Source organism: Protopterus annectens, chromosome 10.part0 (genome assembly GCF_019279795.1).
Source record: "Protopterus annectens isolate FY-2018-M chromosome 10.part0, PAN1.0, whole genome shotgun sequence".
Classification (NCBI taxonomy): domain Eukaryota; kingdom Metazoa; phylum Chordata; order Ceratodontiformes; family Protopteridae; genus Protopterus; species Protopterus annectens.
In genome coordinates, this window is record NC_056744.1 from 723,150,427 (window position 1) to 723,171,611 (window position 21,185).

General features: G+C 43.0%; 1 protein-coding gene across 1 annotated transcript in view; it reads right to left on the reverse strand.

Annotated features, from left to right (window-relative positions):
• DOCK7 (dedicator of cytokinesis 7) overlaps positions 1 to 21,185 on the reverse strand; it is a 3,076,229-nt gene that overhangs the window by 2,509,677 nt on the left and 545,367 nt on the right. Inside the window, exon 6 of the mRNA XM_044085545.1 lies at positions 10,865 to 11,077. Coding sequence (XP_043941480.1) covers positions 10,865 to 11,077 — 213 coding nt within the window. The remainder of the gene's footprint in view (positions 1 to 10,864; positions 11,078 to 21,185) is intronic.

Below are 21,185 nucleotides of genomic sequence, written 5' to 3' on the forward strand. Positions count from 1 at the left end.
CCAGCAACACTGGACATCACAATTTTTTGGCCCATTACATGTCTGATGCCACTACGGAACATACAGACCTAAACTAAGGGAGAGCTTGCCAGAGTGGGTAGGGGGAGCCTAGAGAGGCAAGTACTCATTCTGACCTTTTGAACTGGTATACATTTTGGCAGGTTTTCCTTTCTTTTTAAAGCCTCCTGCCTCTGCATTGCCAGAGTGGGTAGGGGGAGCCTAGACAGGCAAGTAGTCATTCTGACCTTTTGAACTGGTATAAATTTTGGCAGGTTTTCCTTTCTTTTTAGAGCCTCCTGCCACTGCATATTAAAATCCTGTTGCATAAACTGCTTTATTTGAAAAAGCATCCTGAGCTAGAAAGAAAACGTTTTTATTAACTTTAAAAAAGTAAGGTTGGAAAATTTGGGACACCTCTTGAAACTGACAAAAGAGAAAGAACAATTCAAGTACCTCACTACAGAAGGATAAAGCAGAACATTACACAACAAAAGCACATACAGATCCTATTCCCCATAAATATACATCAAATTATAATTAACAGACATTTGAAACATCTGTTGACGCCAAGAGAAATTTGAGACAGAAGGCAGCCATCCAAATGGGGAAAGCACAAACATCCTCTGATTTGATGTGGGCAAATACAGAAGCCACATACTTTCTGGAAGTTCTTTGTACAATTGCAACATCAAACAGAAGAGGTGTGACCTGAAAATGATGATTGCCTCTTCTTGCGCCTGTGGTATTTTTTGTGAGATTGGTGAGTAGTACTATGCAAACCAATATCTCCCACGTCTACTATGATTATTCATGCTTGTTTCCTTCCCTTAACCCTCTAGCTAGGACTGCCATTGCCCGTACTCATCTGTTTTCAACCCTACTTTATGCCTCTCCGATACTCACTAACTTGAGCAAATCCGATCTCAGCAAACTATCTAGCTGCTATAACCAAATTGCCAGGTTTGCCACTGGCACTGCCTATAGGACACACCACTGTCAGAACCTAAACCTCTTAAGATGGCTAGAACTCCCTAGACTAATCCAGTATAACCAACTCATTGTTGCATTCAAAGTTATTAATCATCCACAAAAAACACCCTCACTCAAACATTATCCATCCCTACAAAAACCCCAGGCCACTTCGGTCTTCCACAAAACTTTTGGTAAAAACTGTTAAAGCTAGCAACCTATCAGGAGACTCTCTGTTTGCAAATTCATTTGGCAAAACCTGTAATTCGCTCCCAGCTGCCCTTACTCTGGAACCCTCACTTATCCGCTTCAAAAAAACCTAACCCAGTACTTTAAAGCTCACTGGCTATGCCCTTGCTCTAATCCTGACTAAATCCTCCTCTGCTATCATATGTTTACTGATTGTATTCACAACTACTACTTTGTAACCTTAATGGGTTTGGAAAGGTGAAACTGTAACTTGTATGTGTATATTGCTGAACATAAACAGTAACCTTAACAGGTTTGGAAATGTGAGATTTTAACTTCTATGTGGATACTGCCGAACATAACCTGTAACTTTGCTGGTCTTTACTATGATTTTATCTGTTTGTATGTTTGGAGCTTTTCTCCCCAGGCCTCAGATGAAAATGGATATGTATCCAGTCGGACTATCCTGGTCAACAAATGTAAAATAAACTGTTGTAGTGCTAATGTCAGTAAGGAAGAAATTCAAAATTTCTATGACTTCACAAACTAGTTGAGAGAGGTAAATTCAAGACTGGCCTGAACTACCATTATTTTGCAGGAATGAGAAAGAATCTTCAAGAGAAACTGAGTTTCTTGCTGTGAAAGAATTAGGCACTACTACAGACAAGCTCCCACAGTAAGAGAAAGGCAACTTAGTGGAATTTCTGCAAAGCTCATCAAAGTTAGAATAGTTAGCAAACTGTACTGCATACCAGACAGTAAGTAACCCTTTAACTCACTGGTCTGTTAAAAAAAAAAAAAAAAAAAAAAAAAAAGATTTCCTGTTGCTGCAGAAAATAAAAATATTGACCTATGGGAAGAAAGTTTAATACCAGACATCTGGAAAGGTACAAGGGACAAAGATGATAACCAAATGAGTTTTCAGGGAGAGCTAGGGACTTCACAGCCTGCTCTTTTTTTTCTTTTGGTAGTTTGTAACCTATGCTTTTTTGGAAGTTGGGGTCTCCAAGATCATTTCAGATAGGTATTTTCCAGCTCTCCACCTCCATTCTATCTCCAAAGCACTGTCCCTATGTAAAGTGATGTCTGACAGGGCTGTCTTGCAACCTCAGGGTACGTTTGGAATTTTAACTGGCATGCTATCTTAAGATCACCCTACAAGTAGTACTCTACAAGACTGAATTGCATCACAGAGGCATTTTGCATTATGCTGTCCAAGCTGTTCTGCAGCCTTATTTAGCTTGGACAGCTTTAATGTCTACTCTTAGTAGATGGTCTACAACCTCCTTTACCCTGACAGGGTTAATATGGACCTATGATTATAACATTTACTTCTGAAGGGAATAAAGCATAAAATGTGTTGCTTTCAATATCCAAAATCCTGTAGCTACCTATCTGACAGTACTGATACTAAAGAAATATCTAATTTTGTGTGATCTGCAGTCAGAGCTACCATCCCCACAATCTGGGTCCAACAGAGGGGGCTGTATATAAATTATCGGGATACCCAGGTGCTAAAATCTATGACTACCAACATTGTACAATGGCATTAATGATAGCCTTTAAGTTGTTGTTGTTGTCTTTCGGCTTTCCCCGGTTAGGGGTCGCCACAGCGGAACTCCGGTCTGCTAATGATTGGTAGTTGATTTTCACGAATGCCGCGGTGCCAGCTCGACGTTAAATCTTCAACGAAGGCACGCCCATTTACGCATGTCTTTCGAACGCCCACCCAACCGCGGGGAGGACATGCAGACTCCACACAGAAGGCACTCCCCGCACTCCAGCCAGGAATCGAATGGGAGAACCTCTTGCTGTGAGGCAACAATGCTACCGGCTGCACCACCGCGGATAGCCTTTAAGTGAAGAAGAAAAAAACTTAAGTGCTGAAGATGATGTGCTCTAGCAAATATGAAATACCTTCTCTTAGGCAAAGAGACATCTTATTCCGCCAACCTTAAAAATCCATCAGATTAACAGTTCCACTTAAAGTAATCCAGAGTTAAACCTGAAAACATTGAGAAGCCATCTTCACTACAATACATTTACAATACTCCTCCTTTTATTTTCTCAGAACCCTCAGCTGCATGTCTTTCCTTCTGACATTAGAACATAAGGATCCATCAGCTTCTTTGAAGCTTCAGGGCCAAAACAACAAGTAAAATGTAAATAAGGTGCCTGTGACTGTTGAGAAACAAACCACTCCACACAGTCCTTCACTAACCTTTTAAAATCAGGAGGAGGGATAATGAAGGCACTTTCACTTGTAAAAACATCAATGGGACCTTCTGTAGTTCACTACATTCAACAGGGAGCTCTTTTTTGGGGGGAAACCACAAAAGTCAATATCACCAGCTTCAATTGTGGAAATATGTTTTACATTAATTTCAAAATATGAAGGCTTCTGTTAACATATATATATATATATATATATATATATATATATATATATATATATATTTTTTTTTTTTTTTTGGAATCCCACTTGTTTCATTCAGCCTCATATTGTGTACCTTGGTTTCTTTCTTATTTTCTGAAAAGACTTCTGTGCATAAAGGAGTTTTTTTTTAATTTTCTGGGACTTAAAGGATTTCTCTAAAGATGTCTCTGCGACATGCAATTTATCTGACATGGTCCTTTATTTTTTCCTCAATAAATCAGCTTTCAGGACTTTAAGGCTTCTATTCCTGGTAGTGGCCTTCAACATTTTAGTGTTCAAGTCCATTTAAGTGAATGAAATATAAATAAAAACTATATGACGTATGTGAACATTTTCTGGTTGAAACTCTTTTTCACAAAAAAAAAAAAAAAAAAAGTTGTGTACTCACCATAACGTTCTATCTGAGTAGTTATACTTCATTTTCTGCAACCTGTGGGTATTCGGATCCATATCGGATCTGAGCTGGCAACATTTTATCAAGCATCTGCTCCAAGCTCCTCCCCTTGCCCATAACCCCTCACATCTCCTACCTTCCCTCAGATCGAGTTTGCCTCTAATCAAACTATTAGCAACTCAATAACAGTAACCTAGAACAGGTTCAGGGGAAGGAGGGCGGGACAGTTGCAGAAAATGAAGTATAACCATAGCCGGCCTTAGGCATAGGCCAACTAGGCGTCCTCCTAGGGCGCCACTTTAGTAGGGGCACTTTTCCAGTATTTATTTGGTGTAGGTAGATCGGGATGGGGGCACTGGGTGTTGTGGTGGGGGGTGCTGTGGTGCCCTTTTGCCTAGGACACCAGTTGACCTAAGGCCGCTCCTGAGTATAACTACTGAGATGGAACGTTATGGTGAGTACATAACTTCTTTATCTGAAGTAGTTAACTTCATTTATCTGCAACCTGTGGGACAGAGTCCCCAGCTACCAAAACTCCTGGGAGGCCCTCGTGGAAGGACATTCCTGAGCACCGCAGAGCCAGAGGATGCTCTCCCTCTAGAGATCAAATCCAACTTATAATGAGAAATAAACGTATGTGACCTTGCCCAGATCGCTGCTGCACAGACATCATCCAGAGAAACCCTAGATCAAAAGGCAGCAAAAGTTGCCATAGATCTGGTAGAATGAGCTTTAATAGAACCAGGTGGGGATAGGCCTTTATCAAAAGAGACTTGCAGTATACATTGTGTAATCCATCTAGCTAAGAAGACCTTGGAAATGGCCTTGCCCAAAAAGGGTCTGGAAAAAGTCATGAATAATTGGTCAGACTTATGGAATTGTTTAGTCCTGTGTAAATAGAAACAAAGCGGTCTATGGACATCTAGCAAATGCAGCTTATATCCACTCTTGTTCTGGAAATTTGGAAAGAACACAAGCAGATTAATCATCTGGTTAATATTAGATTCAGAAGCAACTTTCGGTAAGAAAGGAGGGTTTGTACGAAGCAAAACCCTGTCTTTATGAAAGATCAAGTAAGGGGGCACGGCAGACAAAGCTTGGATCTCAGAAACCCTTCTAGCTGAGGCAATGGTCACTACAAAAGCTGTCTTCCAGGACAGGAATTTCAAATCTACTGACGCTGCTGGTTCGAATGGGGATGCCATCAAAGCCTGTAGAACTAGGGTAAGGTCCCAAGGAGGGACGGAATCCTTAACCAGGGGACGCAAAAGAAAAGTACCTTTTAGAAAGGCCTTGCACAATCTCAAAGCATTCAGATTTTCGCCGACATGAAAATTAGATATGGCTGCCAGTTGCACTTTCACTGTAGAGGAACTAGCCCCTTGTTGGAAAATATAGGACAAAAACTCCAACACTGCAGGAACCGGGGCTGCAAATGGATCTATGTTTCCTCTGAGAAGCCCTAATAGAGAAGTGTTTCCATTTGCTGCGATAAACTTTCCTTGTGGAAGCTTTGTGGGATGCCACCAAAATACTCTTTACTGAAGAGGATAGACTGGGAGTCCTAGTGATCAAGGGAACTGGAGCAACCAAGCCATCAGCTTGAGGCTGTCCAGATAGGGCGAACTGATGCCCGAGGGATGAGAGATGAGATCCGGGCAGGGATTCAGAATCTGTGGAGGAGCTAGAGCATGAGACCAAAGGAAGGGGAACCACACTTGAGGCCAGAACGGGGCAATGAGTATCACTTTGCACCCCAGTCAGTAAGCTTTCTGAAGAAACTTCGGAATGAGAGGTAGCAGGGGATAGTTATACAGTAACCCAGGAGGCCAAGCATGGACGAGAGCGTTGCTGGGGGAGTCCCTTGGTGAGGGGATCAGAGCGAAGAACTCGCTGCACTTCGCGTTGGAAGGAGATGCGAAGAGATCGCAGCAAGGGTGACCCCACGCAAGGAAGATCTCCTCCACTACTGACTGTTTCAGAGACCACTCGTATGGCATTAGAATAGCCCGACTCAGTCTGTCCGCTAAAATGTTGGAGCGTCCCAGGATGTGCGTGACAATCAGAAACCGACTGGTGGAGATTGCCCACTCCCACACTCTCATGGCCTCACAGCAGAGAGGGTAAGATCTGGTCCCTCCTTGTTTGTTGATGTACCAGACAACAGACATGTTGTCTGACTGAAATGCAATTGTTCCCAGGGGAAGAAAAGTGTGAAAGGCTTGCAAAGCTAAAAGCACTGCCCTCATCTCCAGAACACTGATATGCAATCTGGTCTCAGTCTGGGACTACGTGCCTTGGGCCGTCCTCCCCAAAAAGTGCCCCCCCCCACCCGAGCTGGGAGGCGTCCGTGATCACTGTGGCTTGGGCTGGGGTTGTTAAGAAGGGACGAACTGCCAAGATCTCCGGCGACTGGAGCCACCAAAGAAGAGAAATCTTGCAGGCTCTGCTGATTCGTATAGGGTAGTCCATGGGGAGGTCTAACCATGACCACTGAACTGCCAGGGTCCACTGAAGCACCCCATGTGAAGGCGCGCACAGGGAAGAATTGAAATTGCTGTGGCCATGGAGCCTAGGGCTTGGAGAACTTCGCTCGCCATTGGCGCCCTGGGGCCGAGGATCACTGACACATGAGCCCGTAGGTTCTGGACCCTGTCCCGAGTGAGAAAAACTTGCAATAGTAGAGTGTCCAACCATGCCCCTATGAATTCCAAGGTTTGTGTCAGGTTCAAGCGGGACTTGGAGATGTTGATGGTAATCCCTAGATTGACTGCAAGATGCAGGAAGTAGTCTCTGGCCATGCAAAGTAGATGCTTGGTGGCAGCAGCAGGAAGCCAATCGTCTAGGTAAGGAAACACCTGAATTCCCTGAAGTCTCAGATGAGCTGCTACGATTGCCATAACCTTGGTAAACACCCTGGGGGCTGTGGTGAGACTGAAGGGTAGGGCTCTGAACTGGAAATGATTGGTTCCCAGCCAGAAGCGAAGGAATCTCCAGGAGCTTCTGCAAATTTTGATGTGGTAGTAAGCGTCCTGGAAGTCTATCGAGCACATCCAGTCGCATTCTCGGAGATAAGGTAGAATGGACTGCAAGGTGACCATCCAGAATTTCTGCTTGGCTACAGACAGGTTCAGGGTTGACAGATCCAATATGGGTCTGAGGTCCCCCGTCTTTTTTGGCACTAAAAAGAACCTGGAATAAACACCTAATCCAGACAGATCTGTGGGGACTGGTCAGATGGCCCAATTGTAAAGCAGCTTTGAAATTCAGTGCGCTGTGGCCTCCCTTTGAGCGGGTAGAACATCAGGGAAGCGCTTTGATTGGATGGGTGGGGCAACGAACGGGATGGAATATCCTCTGGATATTTGGAGCACCCAACGGTCCGTCGTAATGGATTCCCAAGCCGTTAGGTGCAATGACAATATTCCCCCGACTGTCTCCAGAGTATGACAGTCAGGCAACCCCTCAGGGTTGCTGCACGGGTCTGTCCAAGAAGATCTCACTAGACCCAAAGTTTCTCGGGCCTCCTCTCCCTCTGGGGCAGCATTCTGTCTTGTCCTCCTCTGCCTCTAGAGGACGAGTTGTCCTGAGTGCCCCAGGAAAACAGATTTTCGGAACCACATCTTCTTCTGCCCTCTCGGATTCCTAGAAAAGGATCTTTGAGGGCTAGAGACAGTAGACAGAGTCTTCCTGTCATGACCTGTCTTCCCAAACAGGGAGGAACCGTAAAAGGGAGCATTTGTGAATGACACCTTGAAGGGGTCCGCGAAGTGACAGAGTCTGAGCCAAGCGTGACAGCCGCCCTAGCCACTCCTTCCGGGGCATGGGAAAGAAGACGCACGGACGTGTTCGAAACGGATTTCAGAGTCGACATTTTCGCTGAAAAAAGTCGCTTGTCCTCTGGCAACAAAGACTCTGGGGGCAACACAGCAAATTCCGTGACTGGGACTCACTGGAGTCGAATGATGTGTGCCAAATAATTCAGCGCTCATATGGAAAACGTCGCTGAAGAAAAGACTCGCTTCCCAAAGCGATCCACTGCCCTAGACTCCTTGTCCGAAGGGTGGACCGAAGAACCTTCCTGAGCCAGTTCTCTCTTGGTGGCAGCTGCCACCACCACCACAGCATCCACAGGGGATCCCTTGTACCTGGCCTGACCGTCTGTGGGAGGCGAAAGGATCCTGTCTGGGTGTTTGGGTATTGGCTCTATGGTGTCAGGCTCCTTCCATGCCCATGTGGTAATAAGATCCACTAATGGATCTGCAGGAGGAGACACCCAGGATGTAGATGGGCCCATGTCAAAGGCCTCCAGGAATACTGACTCATCCGTAGAGGGTTTTGGGGCTGACCAACCACCCCTCTGGCGGAGGATTTCCATGATGTCTCCAAAGAAGACATCCTCGGGAGGTGACCTTGGGGGAACCCTCACCTTCATCCAAGTCAGTATCTTCTGTGAGGGACTCGGGGGAGTCCATGTGGCTCCTCTTACACGAATGCTTACGGGGAGCCTCCTCAGTGGGACTCTCTGAAGAGGGCTCGTAAGTCACAGGGGGTTCACGACGGGATCCACCTGGGGGTCCTCTAGCATGGGCTGTCCCTGGGACAAGCTGATGGGAGTTGTGGCCAAATCCACGGCAGCCTGGGCAGAGTCTGAGACAATGGGCTGGGGTCTCAATCCCTGGGAGAGAACTCCCTCAACCATGTCGAAGGCTGAAGGAGAGTGCACCTCCTTGGCAACCAAGAAGGAAGAAGTTCTCCCCGGCTCTGTCGTGAGGATCGGGGCCGAGACAAAGGTAGCTAGGGTTCCAAAGGAACGGCTTGGATCTGAAAGTCAGAGCCGAAGACATCTCCGTTCCTTCAGATCCGGCTCCCCGTTCTCGGCCCCGAGAGTTGCTCGGATCAGAACAAGTCTGATCAGAGGAACTCAAGGTAATTGCCGGTGTCGAGGTTGGAGGAACCACTGGCGTTGAACCCCCAGCTCGGAGGATCCATAAACCCCGAAATCTCAGGTCAGATCGGGGAAGGAGAGATGAGATGGAAGAAGGGCATAGAGGTCCCCTCTCCGGCCGGAGAGGGGCCTGGCAAGACTCCCATTTGGATTTGGGTCAGAATGAATTTCCACATCATCCTGTCCATGTCAAGCTCCGACAGACTCCAAGTCAACCGCGAGGAGGCGACCGACTTGGATCTGGCTGGTCTGTGAGATGACCTCAAAGAAGGCCTCTGGTCCGAAGGCTCCGTCGGTTCTGGGGAGAACCTCGGGGAATGGAGCCGAGAAGAAGTGGTCCTAACAATTTTTGAAGGTGGACTGGGAATAGGCTCCCACTCTGGAGATAGTTTGCGGTGCCTTTCAGCCCTTCTCTCTTTCTCTCTCTTTACTTATCCTTTGTTTTAGTCCCTGTCTTGGCAGGCTTAGAGGGAGGTTGAGTCCCAGCCTGGGGGGGGGGGGTGTTGGTCAGCTACTGGAGCCGATGTCCAGGTCGTCTTATCTAATGCAGAAACTGGTAGCAGGCCGTTAGCTACCAGTTTCGCCTTCCTCTCTTTCAAGGCCCTGGGGTTGAACCATGCACACACACTACATGGCAGTCTAAGGTGGGGAACACCCAGGCAAATAACACACAGAGTGTGGCCATCAGCCGGTGAAAGCTTGTGGCCACTCTCTGAGCATTTTTTAAATGTTGGTTTTGGCTGGTCAGCCATCATCACACTCCACTCAGCCAAACACTAAACCAGCAATGCACAAACACAAGGGTTGGTTAGGCCTACACTACCTTAGAAAAACACAAACTTTCTAAACTAATTTTTTTTTTTTTTTTTAACAACAAACCGACGAAGGGGAGGAAATGGTTGACCACAAACAACTACACTCACACACTAAATATAAACCAAAAGTTCCACTTACTACCCCCAACTTGGAGCTATAGAGACCACGATGCGTACGCATGAAGCGGCAAATGAGATCTGGGGAAAGGTAGGAGATGGTGAGGGATTATGGGTAAGGGGAGGAGCTTGGAGCAGATACTTGATAAAATGTTGCTGGCTCGCTTCCGATATGGATCTGAATACCCACAGGTTGCAGATAAATGAAGTTAACTACTTCAGATCAGTTGTTAACAGTCTTCAGCCTGAAAGAAATAGTAAGTCACAAGTCATGTACAACTAGTCGATGAAAGACAAGTGGCATTATTAAAAATTAATAAAAACAAAGCAGGATTAAAACAGGTAATATAAAAGCAACATGAGAAAAGGCTAGCTAAATAATAGGTGAAAATACTGCATTTTCAATAAAATACATATATGAGAAAAATAAGAAAAATATTAACAGTGCTTAAACGGGTTCAAATAGTCGTTATTACTAGTAAAAAACTAAACAGGCTCTAACACCAACTTTTAATCCAATGGTGCAGGTTGACAACATTCTCTTAGGAGAGGTGATGCTAATTCAAAGAGCTGAACAGCATTCCTCTTCAGTAGGCTGTTTACCAACAACCATGTTAATACAGCATCGCACTTCTGCTTTTACATGCATTTTAGAATGCAAAACTGGCTACCAAAGGTAAGAAGATTTCCTGAAGTATGGATGTATGCTAAGGGAAGACCTTACGTCAGGTACTAAAAATACACAAACACTGCAAATATAAAATGTATTATTCTGCAAGATCAAAAACACAGACATTACACTATGAACTTTAAATCCTGTTTTTAAAGGCATTTGATTTACTTATGCTCATTTATGCCGACTTTGGAATTTTTTGAAACAGGAACCAACAAGCAGGCTACAACTACTTTGGACATTTCTATTGCTTTTACTGCTTCATAATACTACTTTATGGTGCATAACTTGTGTTTCACTTCCAAATGCAACTATGGTGTACCTCATCTGGTGCCGGATATAATGCGAACAATTCTTTATGCCGGTTTGATTTTCTTTGCACTTCATTCTGATGGTCGATTTCTTCATTTGGGGCTCGGTCTAGTAGATTTGGCAGAAGTGCATCAGGGAGAGAGGTCTTAAGGTCATAAATACTGCAGGCCCAACTACCTCGAGGAGTGTCATATATCGACATGGAACGCCTCTTAAGATCATCCTACAAATAAATCACATTATTATAATCAACTAATAACTCTGTTCTGTAATGTAAATGAAAGTGTCTTTTCTTATGCATATATTCACACAAAATTAGAAAAATACAGTTGGCACCGTCATTACTACTAGCATACATAGTAAGGTAAAATACGAATATGACTTCATTACTACTAGAAAAAAAAAAAAAAGTTAAAAATAAGAATGACATTCAGCTGTGAAGAGTATGCTACATTTCAAGAGTAAACAAGACATTGAGTAAACAAAATATGATGGAAAAAAATTCTAAACTGATTCATGCGGCCTGTCATACAATTCTAACAAGAGTCTAGTGTCTATACTAGCTCAAGCTTATACTACTCATTCACCTGGTAAGTCATACCCATTTACAAAAACTATGAGTGAAGCATACTCCCTCAACTCACTGGTTTCCAAAAAAAAAAAGGAATATCGAAAACTAGTGAGATGAAAACCCTAAAAATACAAAAAATATTTTTTACAAGAGCACCCTGCCCTGCTTCCCCCACTCCCCTAAATTATATATACCAACACCACAGTCGCACCACGGTGGGGAAAAAGGCAAATATCCCTGAAAAGCATTCTGCTGGCTCACACAATACAACACACTGCAGTGAAATACACAGGGATTTTAATCATGAACTAAAGTCACTGGTCAACCAGTGCTGTGATGACGTGTGAATATAGGTCAGATTCATTAATACTTACACCAAGTGTACATGTTTTGCATTCAAGAACATGCTTACCACACTGCTTGTGTTCCAGTCACTCAGAAGGATTACACTAAGTGTACACATAGTTTACACTTTGTGGAAAGCTTTATGAATCCCTTCTATACTTAAGGCTGCAAGAAAATCAGTAGGAAAACTAAAATTTACACAGAACAACGTATACTTAGTGTAGACATTAATTAATCTGGCCTTGTGTCTTTACAAAAAAGTTGCTTACTTTGACTTCCACATTACCAGCAAGCAAACTACTCTGCAACCCAGCCTACTTTCGGAGAAAAACATTTTCAGGTCCTTTCAAAATCATACCTAATCATCTGAAATTTATTTAAAAAAACTTACATTCCTTGTAAACACTACAATTTTCAGTGCAGGTCAGTTATTATACTGTTAGCACACTGACTCGGTCTGAAATGCAATATGAGGGCTTTGCGCCTAAGTGGAGTCAAATGAGCTTTCCTGAGAGGAACGAGAACATTTCTTTTATAAAATGAAAATTTCTGTGGCATAGAGACTGTTTATTGCCTCTCAGAACAGACAGGGTCTGAATTCTCCACAGGGAGTTGCCTCTCACAGTGGAGAAACGGGGTGGGGTCATCGAACCTAACTAAAGATAAGGTAAATGGACCTCACCAGACACACCAGTTGAGGTACACTTCTGTAAAAGAAACTAAGAGAAGTACAGGTTTGGGCCTGTAAAGGACCTTAAAAATCAAGACTGATATGGCTAATGACAGAGTTTCAGTAATAAAAAAAAAAAAGAAACAAAAAATATTCCAGGAGATGGTTGAAGCCAAGGCCTGAAAGTACACAGACTAAACCTGAACTGAGTTTTTCTGTTCTTCTTTTAAAAAGTTAAGCAGCATGTTTACAAGTTTCTCTCACTCAAAATTTTGTGTTCAATGAAATAACTGAAATTTCTGTTAGAAAAACTGTTAATTTCACACTGGAAACTGCTTGTGTTTAAATTTGTAAAATAATGACAATAAATTTTAATAATGGAAAATAGGCATGCCGAATAAAATAAAAGATTGCAATGTTGAAATGCATGCTGTTTGAGTTGATTTCATTGAGAAGCTAACCAACAGAGGGTATGCTATGTCACACCAATAGAGATGTGCATTGGGCAGAATTCAATCTTACACTGTTACTCAACAGCAAAGTGAGACACATCTGTTGTTGTTATTGTGTCTTTCGGCTTTTCCCGGTTAGGGGTCGCCACAGTGGAACTCCGGTCCGCTAATGATTGGCAGTAGATTTTTACGTGCCGAGTTGCCAGCTCTGACGCACAACCTTCAATGAAGGTATGCCCATTCATGCATGTCTCCACGCAGAAGATGCTATAGCTGAGAATCGAACAGGACAGCGTCTTTACTGTGAGGCGACAACGCTACCGCAGCACATCTGTATGACAGTAAAATGGAGTACAAAATTTGGCTCTATGAATCGCACTGTAGCACATGTGTATCCCTTCCTAAAGGTGTAAATACATTTGGATTGCCGTAGGCAAGCTGCTCTTTTCTCGTGATCACACCTCAGTCACAGTCAAGCATGCCATATCTTGTGCATGGCAGTTATGTGCTTCTACAACTGGTAAAGCCAGAGTTAACTCTGTTTGGCTGTTGTCACTCTACCTTCACACTACCTTACTTTACTTCCCCTGCACAGTCCCTACTGAAGGGTACATATATCATACAGCAAAAGAGTAAATTATGGCATATCTTGATGCAATTTCCAAGAATCAGTTATGTGACCCCCACCACCATAAAAAATGCTACAGGAATCAAATTCAAAATATAATTTATACATCCAAAGACACATAAAACACAACTGTGTTATCACATTCAAAGAATAAGTATTTATTTAAAAAAATACACTATCAGGGACAAACTTATTTCCTTGTTCTGATATTACATTCCAAGAAGGTCTCCATTCACTTAAAACCTTTCCACAGCTTTCATTTCAATATGGCAGCTCTACATGGATATATGGACTAGAAAGAGTGATGTCACACCCCAGTGACTTTGGTTCACTCCCTAATATCTCCTGCATCAGACGTTTACATTTCATTCTTGTACTAGGACTTCAGAAGGATAACATCTGTAAAAGCCCAGGATCAAGCCCTTAGACGGTCTGCCAAGGAGACCAAAATCCCCCTCTACCTATTGCAGATGTCACATCTGCAGGTTAGAGCAGACCACCAATGGCTCATATAGAAAAAAATTGCTATTTGGTAGAAGTTGGGGTTCACCCATAATTCCTGACAGGGATCCCCTCCCTTCTCTGCACAGCAGATGCACCACAGCTACAATAAACTGCACAGATGGAGGACGGGCCACCTGGCTGGGTGGGTTTTGTAACTTCAGGAAAGAAGGCCAGAGTCCTAAAGGAAGTACTGTATTATATACATCTGCACATATTGCTTCATATATTTGTTTTCATTTATTTTTATATATGCACATATGTATATATACAGAGATACGAGTACACACACATATACACGCATACACGAGTGCCTCATGAAACAGCAAACACTCATACGTGCGAAACTCTAAAGAGCAAACATTTTAGAGGGAGCGCACAAAAAAGAAACGTTTCTTCCCCTATTTTTTTTCCCGTGAGGCAAGCCCTGCGGCACCCCCTTTCTGCTAATTATACTAACTCTTGAGATCACACAACACCAAGAAAGGGCAAATTCCCTTACCCTGCTGTACCATGACCCCATTCAAAAGACTACTGGCAGAAACTCCATTCAAATGAATGTGCACTCACATGAGCATCTGCCCCTTTTTTTTCAAAGCGTTCGCTCCTGTGATTACCTGCCCTTTTAAAACTGCAACTACATATTGTTTGTTTGTTTGCGACTTTCGGCTTTTCCCGGTTAGGGGGTCACCACAGCGGAACTCCGGTCCGCTAATGACTGGCAGTTGATTTTTACGTACTGGCTTGCCAGGCCTGATGCACAACCTTCAACGAAGGTACGCCCATTCACGCATGTCTCCACGCAGAAGAAGATCTAGCTGAGAATCGAACCGGACAGCGTCTTACTGTGAGGCGACAACGCTACCGCAGCACCACCACCGCAGGTTAAAACTGCAACTACATATATGTCTCTATATATAACTATATGCAAGTACTTATCTCATATATATGTATGTGTGTCTGTGTGTCTGTGTGTGTGTGTGTGTGTGTGTGTGTGTGTGTGTGTGTGTGTGTGTGTGTGTGTGTGTGCATTTCTGTATACTATAAATATGCAGATAATTAATGCATTACTTAAGGCAGTAAAAATGTTTCATGTCCGCTGTAGATAAGGTACTGTTGCTGTCATGTCAAGAGTTGTACATTAAATATTTGTTATGAAATGTTTACTTGCAACATTTGTTAAGCACTACAATTCAGTCATACTGTGGTAGCAAATCGGTTCTGTATTAATTACTTCATAAAATTTAACTGCTTAGTCATAGGAAATATTCAACTTGTATTGTGACAGTTATTACAGTAATTTTGGAATACTATCTATAAATATATTGGTAATATTTCTGATGATTTCCAGGAGGTTCCTCCACTTCAGCAACGGCTGAGTAGACCAAAGCATCACACCTAAGCTGGGGTGAGGATGGAGCTTGCGCAGAAATTGGATGCACTGCATAATACTGAGTATGATTCTATTACTGCAAACTGTAATGCTTTAGGCCATCTTGAGTGACATACAGAATTAATTACTCCTAGAACTAACGGCAAGAGTCAAAGACACACAACTAAACACTGATGTGAATATTTCACTGCAGTTTAGACTGGTCTCTTGAAATTGTTTATAAATTTAGCAACCCTTGCAAGGGATGTGACCTTTCCTTTCTGAAACTGACCATCTGCTGATGTTGTATCAATTTAAGAATGTTCAGTACTGGCTGTAACAATTTATTAAAGTTACACACAGTAATGTTCATGATTTTTTCCTAAGACTAAACAGAGTTTATGAAGCAATTAACAGATAGTCATTACACCACAGGTACCAGTATGATTCCATCACAGTCCATCTAGATGCAAATGACCTGACATGTACCTCACTGGACTATATGAAGAGAGACATTACAGACCTTTCACACTGTCTCTCTCATGCTGGTATGAGTCTAGCACTGAGAAGCATATAACCATTACAAAGGGTGATACCACAATATGAGTAAAAACTGATGGATTTCAACAACTGGCTGTCTTTATGCTGTCCCTCTAAGGGGACTCAGTATTTGCTAGCTTCGGAGGATATGGTTAACAGACCACGTTGTTTTGCCAGGGATGGTCTGCATCATTCCCCTCTAGTTTTCTGAATACTGGCTAAAACTATATCCACCCCACAGCACCTTTTTTAGGCAATGCCAAATTGATAAATCTTCTGACATAGCAAAATCAACTCAACTGAACCGGAGCATGCTGTCGCTTAATGCCAGAAGCCTAAAAAAAAACTTCACTCCCTCCAAGCCCTCCACACACTCAAGAATAAAGACATCTGTGCAGTTTATTGACACATGGTTTATAGCAGCAGAGAGTATTCCCAGAAGTGCAAGGTTTCACTGCCTTTCACACATTTAGACCAGCAGCTGCACAGACAAGGGCTAAAGATGGAAGTATCTCAATATACGTCAACAAGCATACCTCTATGGTGATCAAACAGGAAGATATGCTACAGTTCTTCCACGGGCAGATCATCATAGACAAAATCCCATACCATATCCTAGCCAGCTATAGTTCACCCTCCATGTCCAAAGAAGCTCACAATGCATACTTGGACCTACTACAGACACTTACCATCCAACCTAACACTCTACTCAGGGATGACTTTAATTACCCCTGCATAGCCTGGGAATCTTACATGGCTTCAAATCAATAGGCACAGTGATTCCTGGACTTTGTAAATACAAACTGCCTTGACCAAATAGTGAATAAACCCACTAATGACGCCAACATCTGGACCTCATTCTCAAAAATATGGGAGAATGTAGCACCCCCCATGTCTTGTCTAAGGTCCAACCATAAAGCTGTCTCCTTCAAAATTAAAATCAACTCTACAATCCCATTAAAACCAGTAACAGTTATGAACTATACCAAGGCAAATCGCCTTTTATCAAGTGATGGTTTGTCAAAATTTAATGCCCCTCAAACCCAAAGAACGCAGCAGCCTATGCCGAATTGCTCTCAGAAATGCTGTACAACCATGTCAATGGCTGCATACAGGCTACTCTACCTACCAGAAGTAAGCCCAGGATTAGCTCCAGGGAAAAAAAAAACATCCTGGGGGCGTCGAAAATTAAGCAGGATATACAAGAAAAGAAAAAAAAATGATGGCAAAATCCAGGAAGAGTAATCCCCATAAAGATAAAAACTCTGTCATCAAACAAAACAGGCAACTAAGAGGGTTATAATTAGGTCAAGCGAAGCCAAATTTGAGGTTAAGACAGCCTCACAGTGAAAGACAACTATAAGACATTCTTCAGCTATGTCAGAAACCTCAAGGACACACACAGCAATGTGCTGAAATGATGGTTAATGATGCCACATTCACACAGTCTGACAATATAGCAAACCTGTTAGAGGACAAATTCAGTTCAAATTTACTCCCCCACTCACCCTCCAACCACTCTCAAAAAATACCCTCAAACACAACCCCTCCAACTACAACTAGGGAGCATGTACTGGCTGCACTCACTAAAGCCAAGAACATGGCCTCAATGGGCTTTGATACCACCCCCAGGTTGCCTCCTGAACAGTCTAAAATACAACTTATCAAGACTCCTGGATTCATTATTTAACTACATAGTCTTAAAGCAGGTTTTGTGCCATGTGAACGGAGGACTGAGGTGATCATCCCAATTCATAAGGAAGGACCTTTGACAGATCCTAGAAACTATAGACCCATTAGCCTGACTAGTCTTATTTGCAAAGCCATGGAAAGAATTATCATGGAAATCATCAACAAGGACATAACAGACCTCCAGATACTGTATCCATCCCAGTATGGCTTTGTCAAAGGGAAGGAAATGCTTACTGAATCTGGTGGACTTCTTTGCAAAGGTCACTAAGGCAATGGATGAGTGGAAAACTGTGCATACTACCTACCTACATCTGGCTAAAGCTTTTAAGACAATAACTCAACTGTGGCATTGCCAAAAACTTACACAACTAGGTATAAACCCCTTTACAGCACACTGGATAGTTAGCTGGCTCACTGACAGGACCCAAGAGGTTATAATAATTGAAGCCACCTCCACAAAGAGGCCTGTCACCATTGGAGTCACCCAGGACCATGTGCTAGGCCCACTCCTCTTTGGCATCTACTACTTGGATGTCAAAGCCAATGTCAAAGGCCTCTGGCTAAGCAAGTTTGCAGATGATTACAAACTGGGAGCAGTCACTGAATTTCTCCAAGATGAGAACACTCCTTCAGAAAGGTCTAAGACAAATAAAAAGTTTGGTGCCAAAGCTATAAGTTAAAACTCAATACCAAGAGATGTATTATAGTACCTTTTGGGAAGTCAGCTACCCCAGGTAACTACATTATCAATAAAACACCCCTAAAAGCTGATTCATTAGTCAGGAATCGGGATCTGAGAACTTATGTAGACAGTAACTCAGCCTTCGACCAACATGTGTCCAAGGTATTAAGAAAATCCTTCTACATTGTTCAACTTATAAGCAAGGACATGGCATCTATGTCTGAACAGATCGTCATACCACTGTACTCGGTCCTCATCAGACCCATCATATAGAGTGTAATGCCCCCTTTGGTAGGTTCCTGACCAGACAGATGCAAAAACTGGAATGTCCACAATGATTCCTTACACAAAGAATCCAGGGAGTAAACACAATATCCTACGATGATCACTTCAAAGCCCTGTCTCTACTTGGCATCAGAGAGGCTAAGAGGTGACCTTTGCTTGGAATACAAGGCATTCTTGGACCCTGTTTTGATGAACCATTTGCAAATCTGTAAAACAAATAGCATCAGAACTACTAGATTAAAAGACCTACGTTTTGAATGTGACATAAATAGGACATGTTAGAGATAGGTATGTTTCTCAGAGAATTCCCACTCTCTCGAACAGGCTCCCCATCCATTTGAAACAGAGTTCCTCCCTATAACCATTTAAGTACAACTTGGACCAATGAATGGGTAAGTGGAAATTCAGTCCTGGTCTGGCACCTAGACCTCTGATGGGCAGAGGCAGTCAATCACCCCCTATATAAATTAAATTTGTGGATTACATTTGGGTTGCATGGCTAGGCTTATATGGGGCCTAATGGCCAATAGCCTAGTATACACCTATGAACCTATGAAGCAAAAGACACACACAAACACCATAACAGCTTTTCCAGGATGTATATCTTCTCAACTCTGCTACAGTTTTGTTAGAAGTATTTCACAAAATCCAAGTCACAGACTTGCACAGTAACAGACTGCATTTCCTAATTAAAAGGTAGTGGACTCCTTCAAAACATGAAGCATGTAAGTAGTGGAATGTCATAATTTAAAAATATATTAACACGTCTAATAGAAGCTGTAAGTAATGCATTGCTTTCAGCCATGATGCACACACAAATGGAATTTTCTTTTTCTCCTCTTTTTAATGTCAACATAACTGAGGAGGATATTAATTATAATTTTTGGGAGCACCAATGGATGGTTAAGGGACTTGTGCAGAGCGTTCTTAAGTTTTAAACAAAAAGTCATAATATGTATGCCCTTAAATGGTTCCAGTCATTAATGCAATACAAGGTCTAATCACAGTCGACCATCAGTCCACAGTCAGTAAAGAAAACTACAGAAATTAATGTCAGTGGCCCTGATTCCAAAATACCTGCTCTCACTGTGAGTGAGCACTTACACTGAGAGCAGGTCTACGTAGTAAGCCTGTTTATAGATAGTCCTTACACCGAAGTAAGTCACTTACACCGAGATCAGATCTTTCGGAATCGGGACAGACAAACTGACAGCAGCTCATTTGTAATCTGATCCAATGCATTTATACTGAACCACTGAAGTGCAAGAAAATGCATTATGTATCAATAATACCTACACTGGTAGTGAGTGTGTTATCTGTCACTGCAGCAGCAATATTGTCATTTTTTAGTGCTGCAGTAATCCACACAGTAATAAAGCCGTTAATAATTCATACAATATAAGCATTAATATCAAGTGCTACCCATGAATATTTCTCAGAATGCAGTCATGCAAGTTGTTTGTCTTTTCGGCTTTTCCCAGTTAGCCACAGCGGAACTCCAGTCCGCAAATGATTAGCAGTAGATTTTTTATGGTGCCGAGTTGCCAGCCCGACGCCCAACCTTCAGCAAAGGCACGCCCATTCACGCATGTCTTTCGGAGGCCACTCGACCGCGGGGAGGACATGCAGAATCAACACAGAAGGCACTCCAGCCGTGAATCGAACAGTAGAAAGTACAGTTTTGTACCTACCATAAATGTAGATGTCCGAACTGGATAGCATCTGCAGTCATAACAACTGGGTTGTCCTGTCGTCAGGCAGCCCTTCGGTCGGCCGGATTCCAAAGTCCGGGTCCGGCTTCGGCTGATGTCGCACTTCACCCGACGTCATCTCTGCTGGTCTTCGGGTATAAAGGCATCAGCCGGCGCCATTTTCCTCAGTGTTTCTTGCCCCAGATGCCAGTTGCCCTCTTGGAAGGCTAAATTTTGGGTAAATGCCAATGTTTCCAAAAAGATAGAAGGCAAACACAAAAAATAAGCATGTATGTACATATATACAAACAAATACACCATAAGAGACTCCCCCCCGCCAGCTAGCTATTAGGAGGGTAAATACCCTAGGAGTACCACAGAGGGGAAGGAGGGAGGGTAATCCTGACTGCAGATGCTATCCAGTTCGGACATCTACATTTATGGTAGGTACAAAACTGTACTATGTCCTTCATGGATGCATCTGCAGTCATAACAACTGGGTAGAATACCATAGCCAACTAGGGGAGGAGGAAGAATAAATTATGGTGTGGTTAGGATCCCTTGCAGTACAGCAGTGGCAAACCCTGCTCGGGATCTGGAATACAGAGGTAAATTATAATGCTTGGCAAATGTATGCACGGAGGTCCAAGTAGCCGCCTCAATAATGTCCTTGGTTGCCACTCCTCGTAAGAAGGCTGTGGTAGTGGCTGTTGCCCTTGTAGAATGAGGCCTTATGTTCTGTGGAATTGGTTTTCCATGAAAGGAGTAACAGAATCGTATGCAATTTCCTATCCATTTGGAGACTGTCTGTTTGGAAATCGCTTTTCCTTCCCTTCCTGTTGCATAGGCTACAAACAGCTGGTCAGTTTTTCTGTTACTTTTTGTTCTGTCCAGGTAGTAGC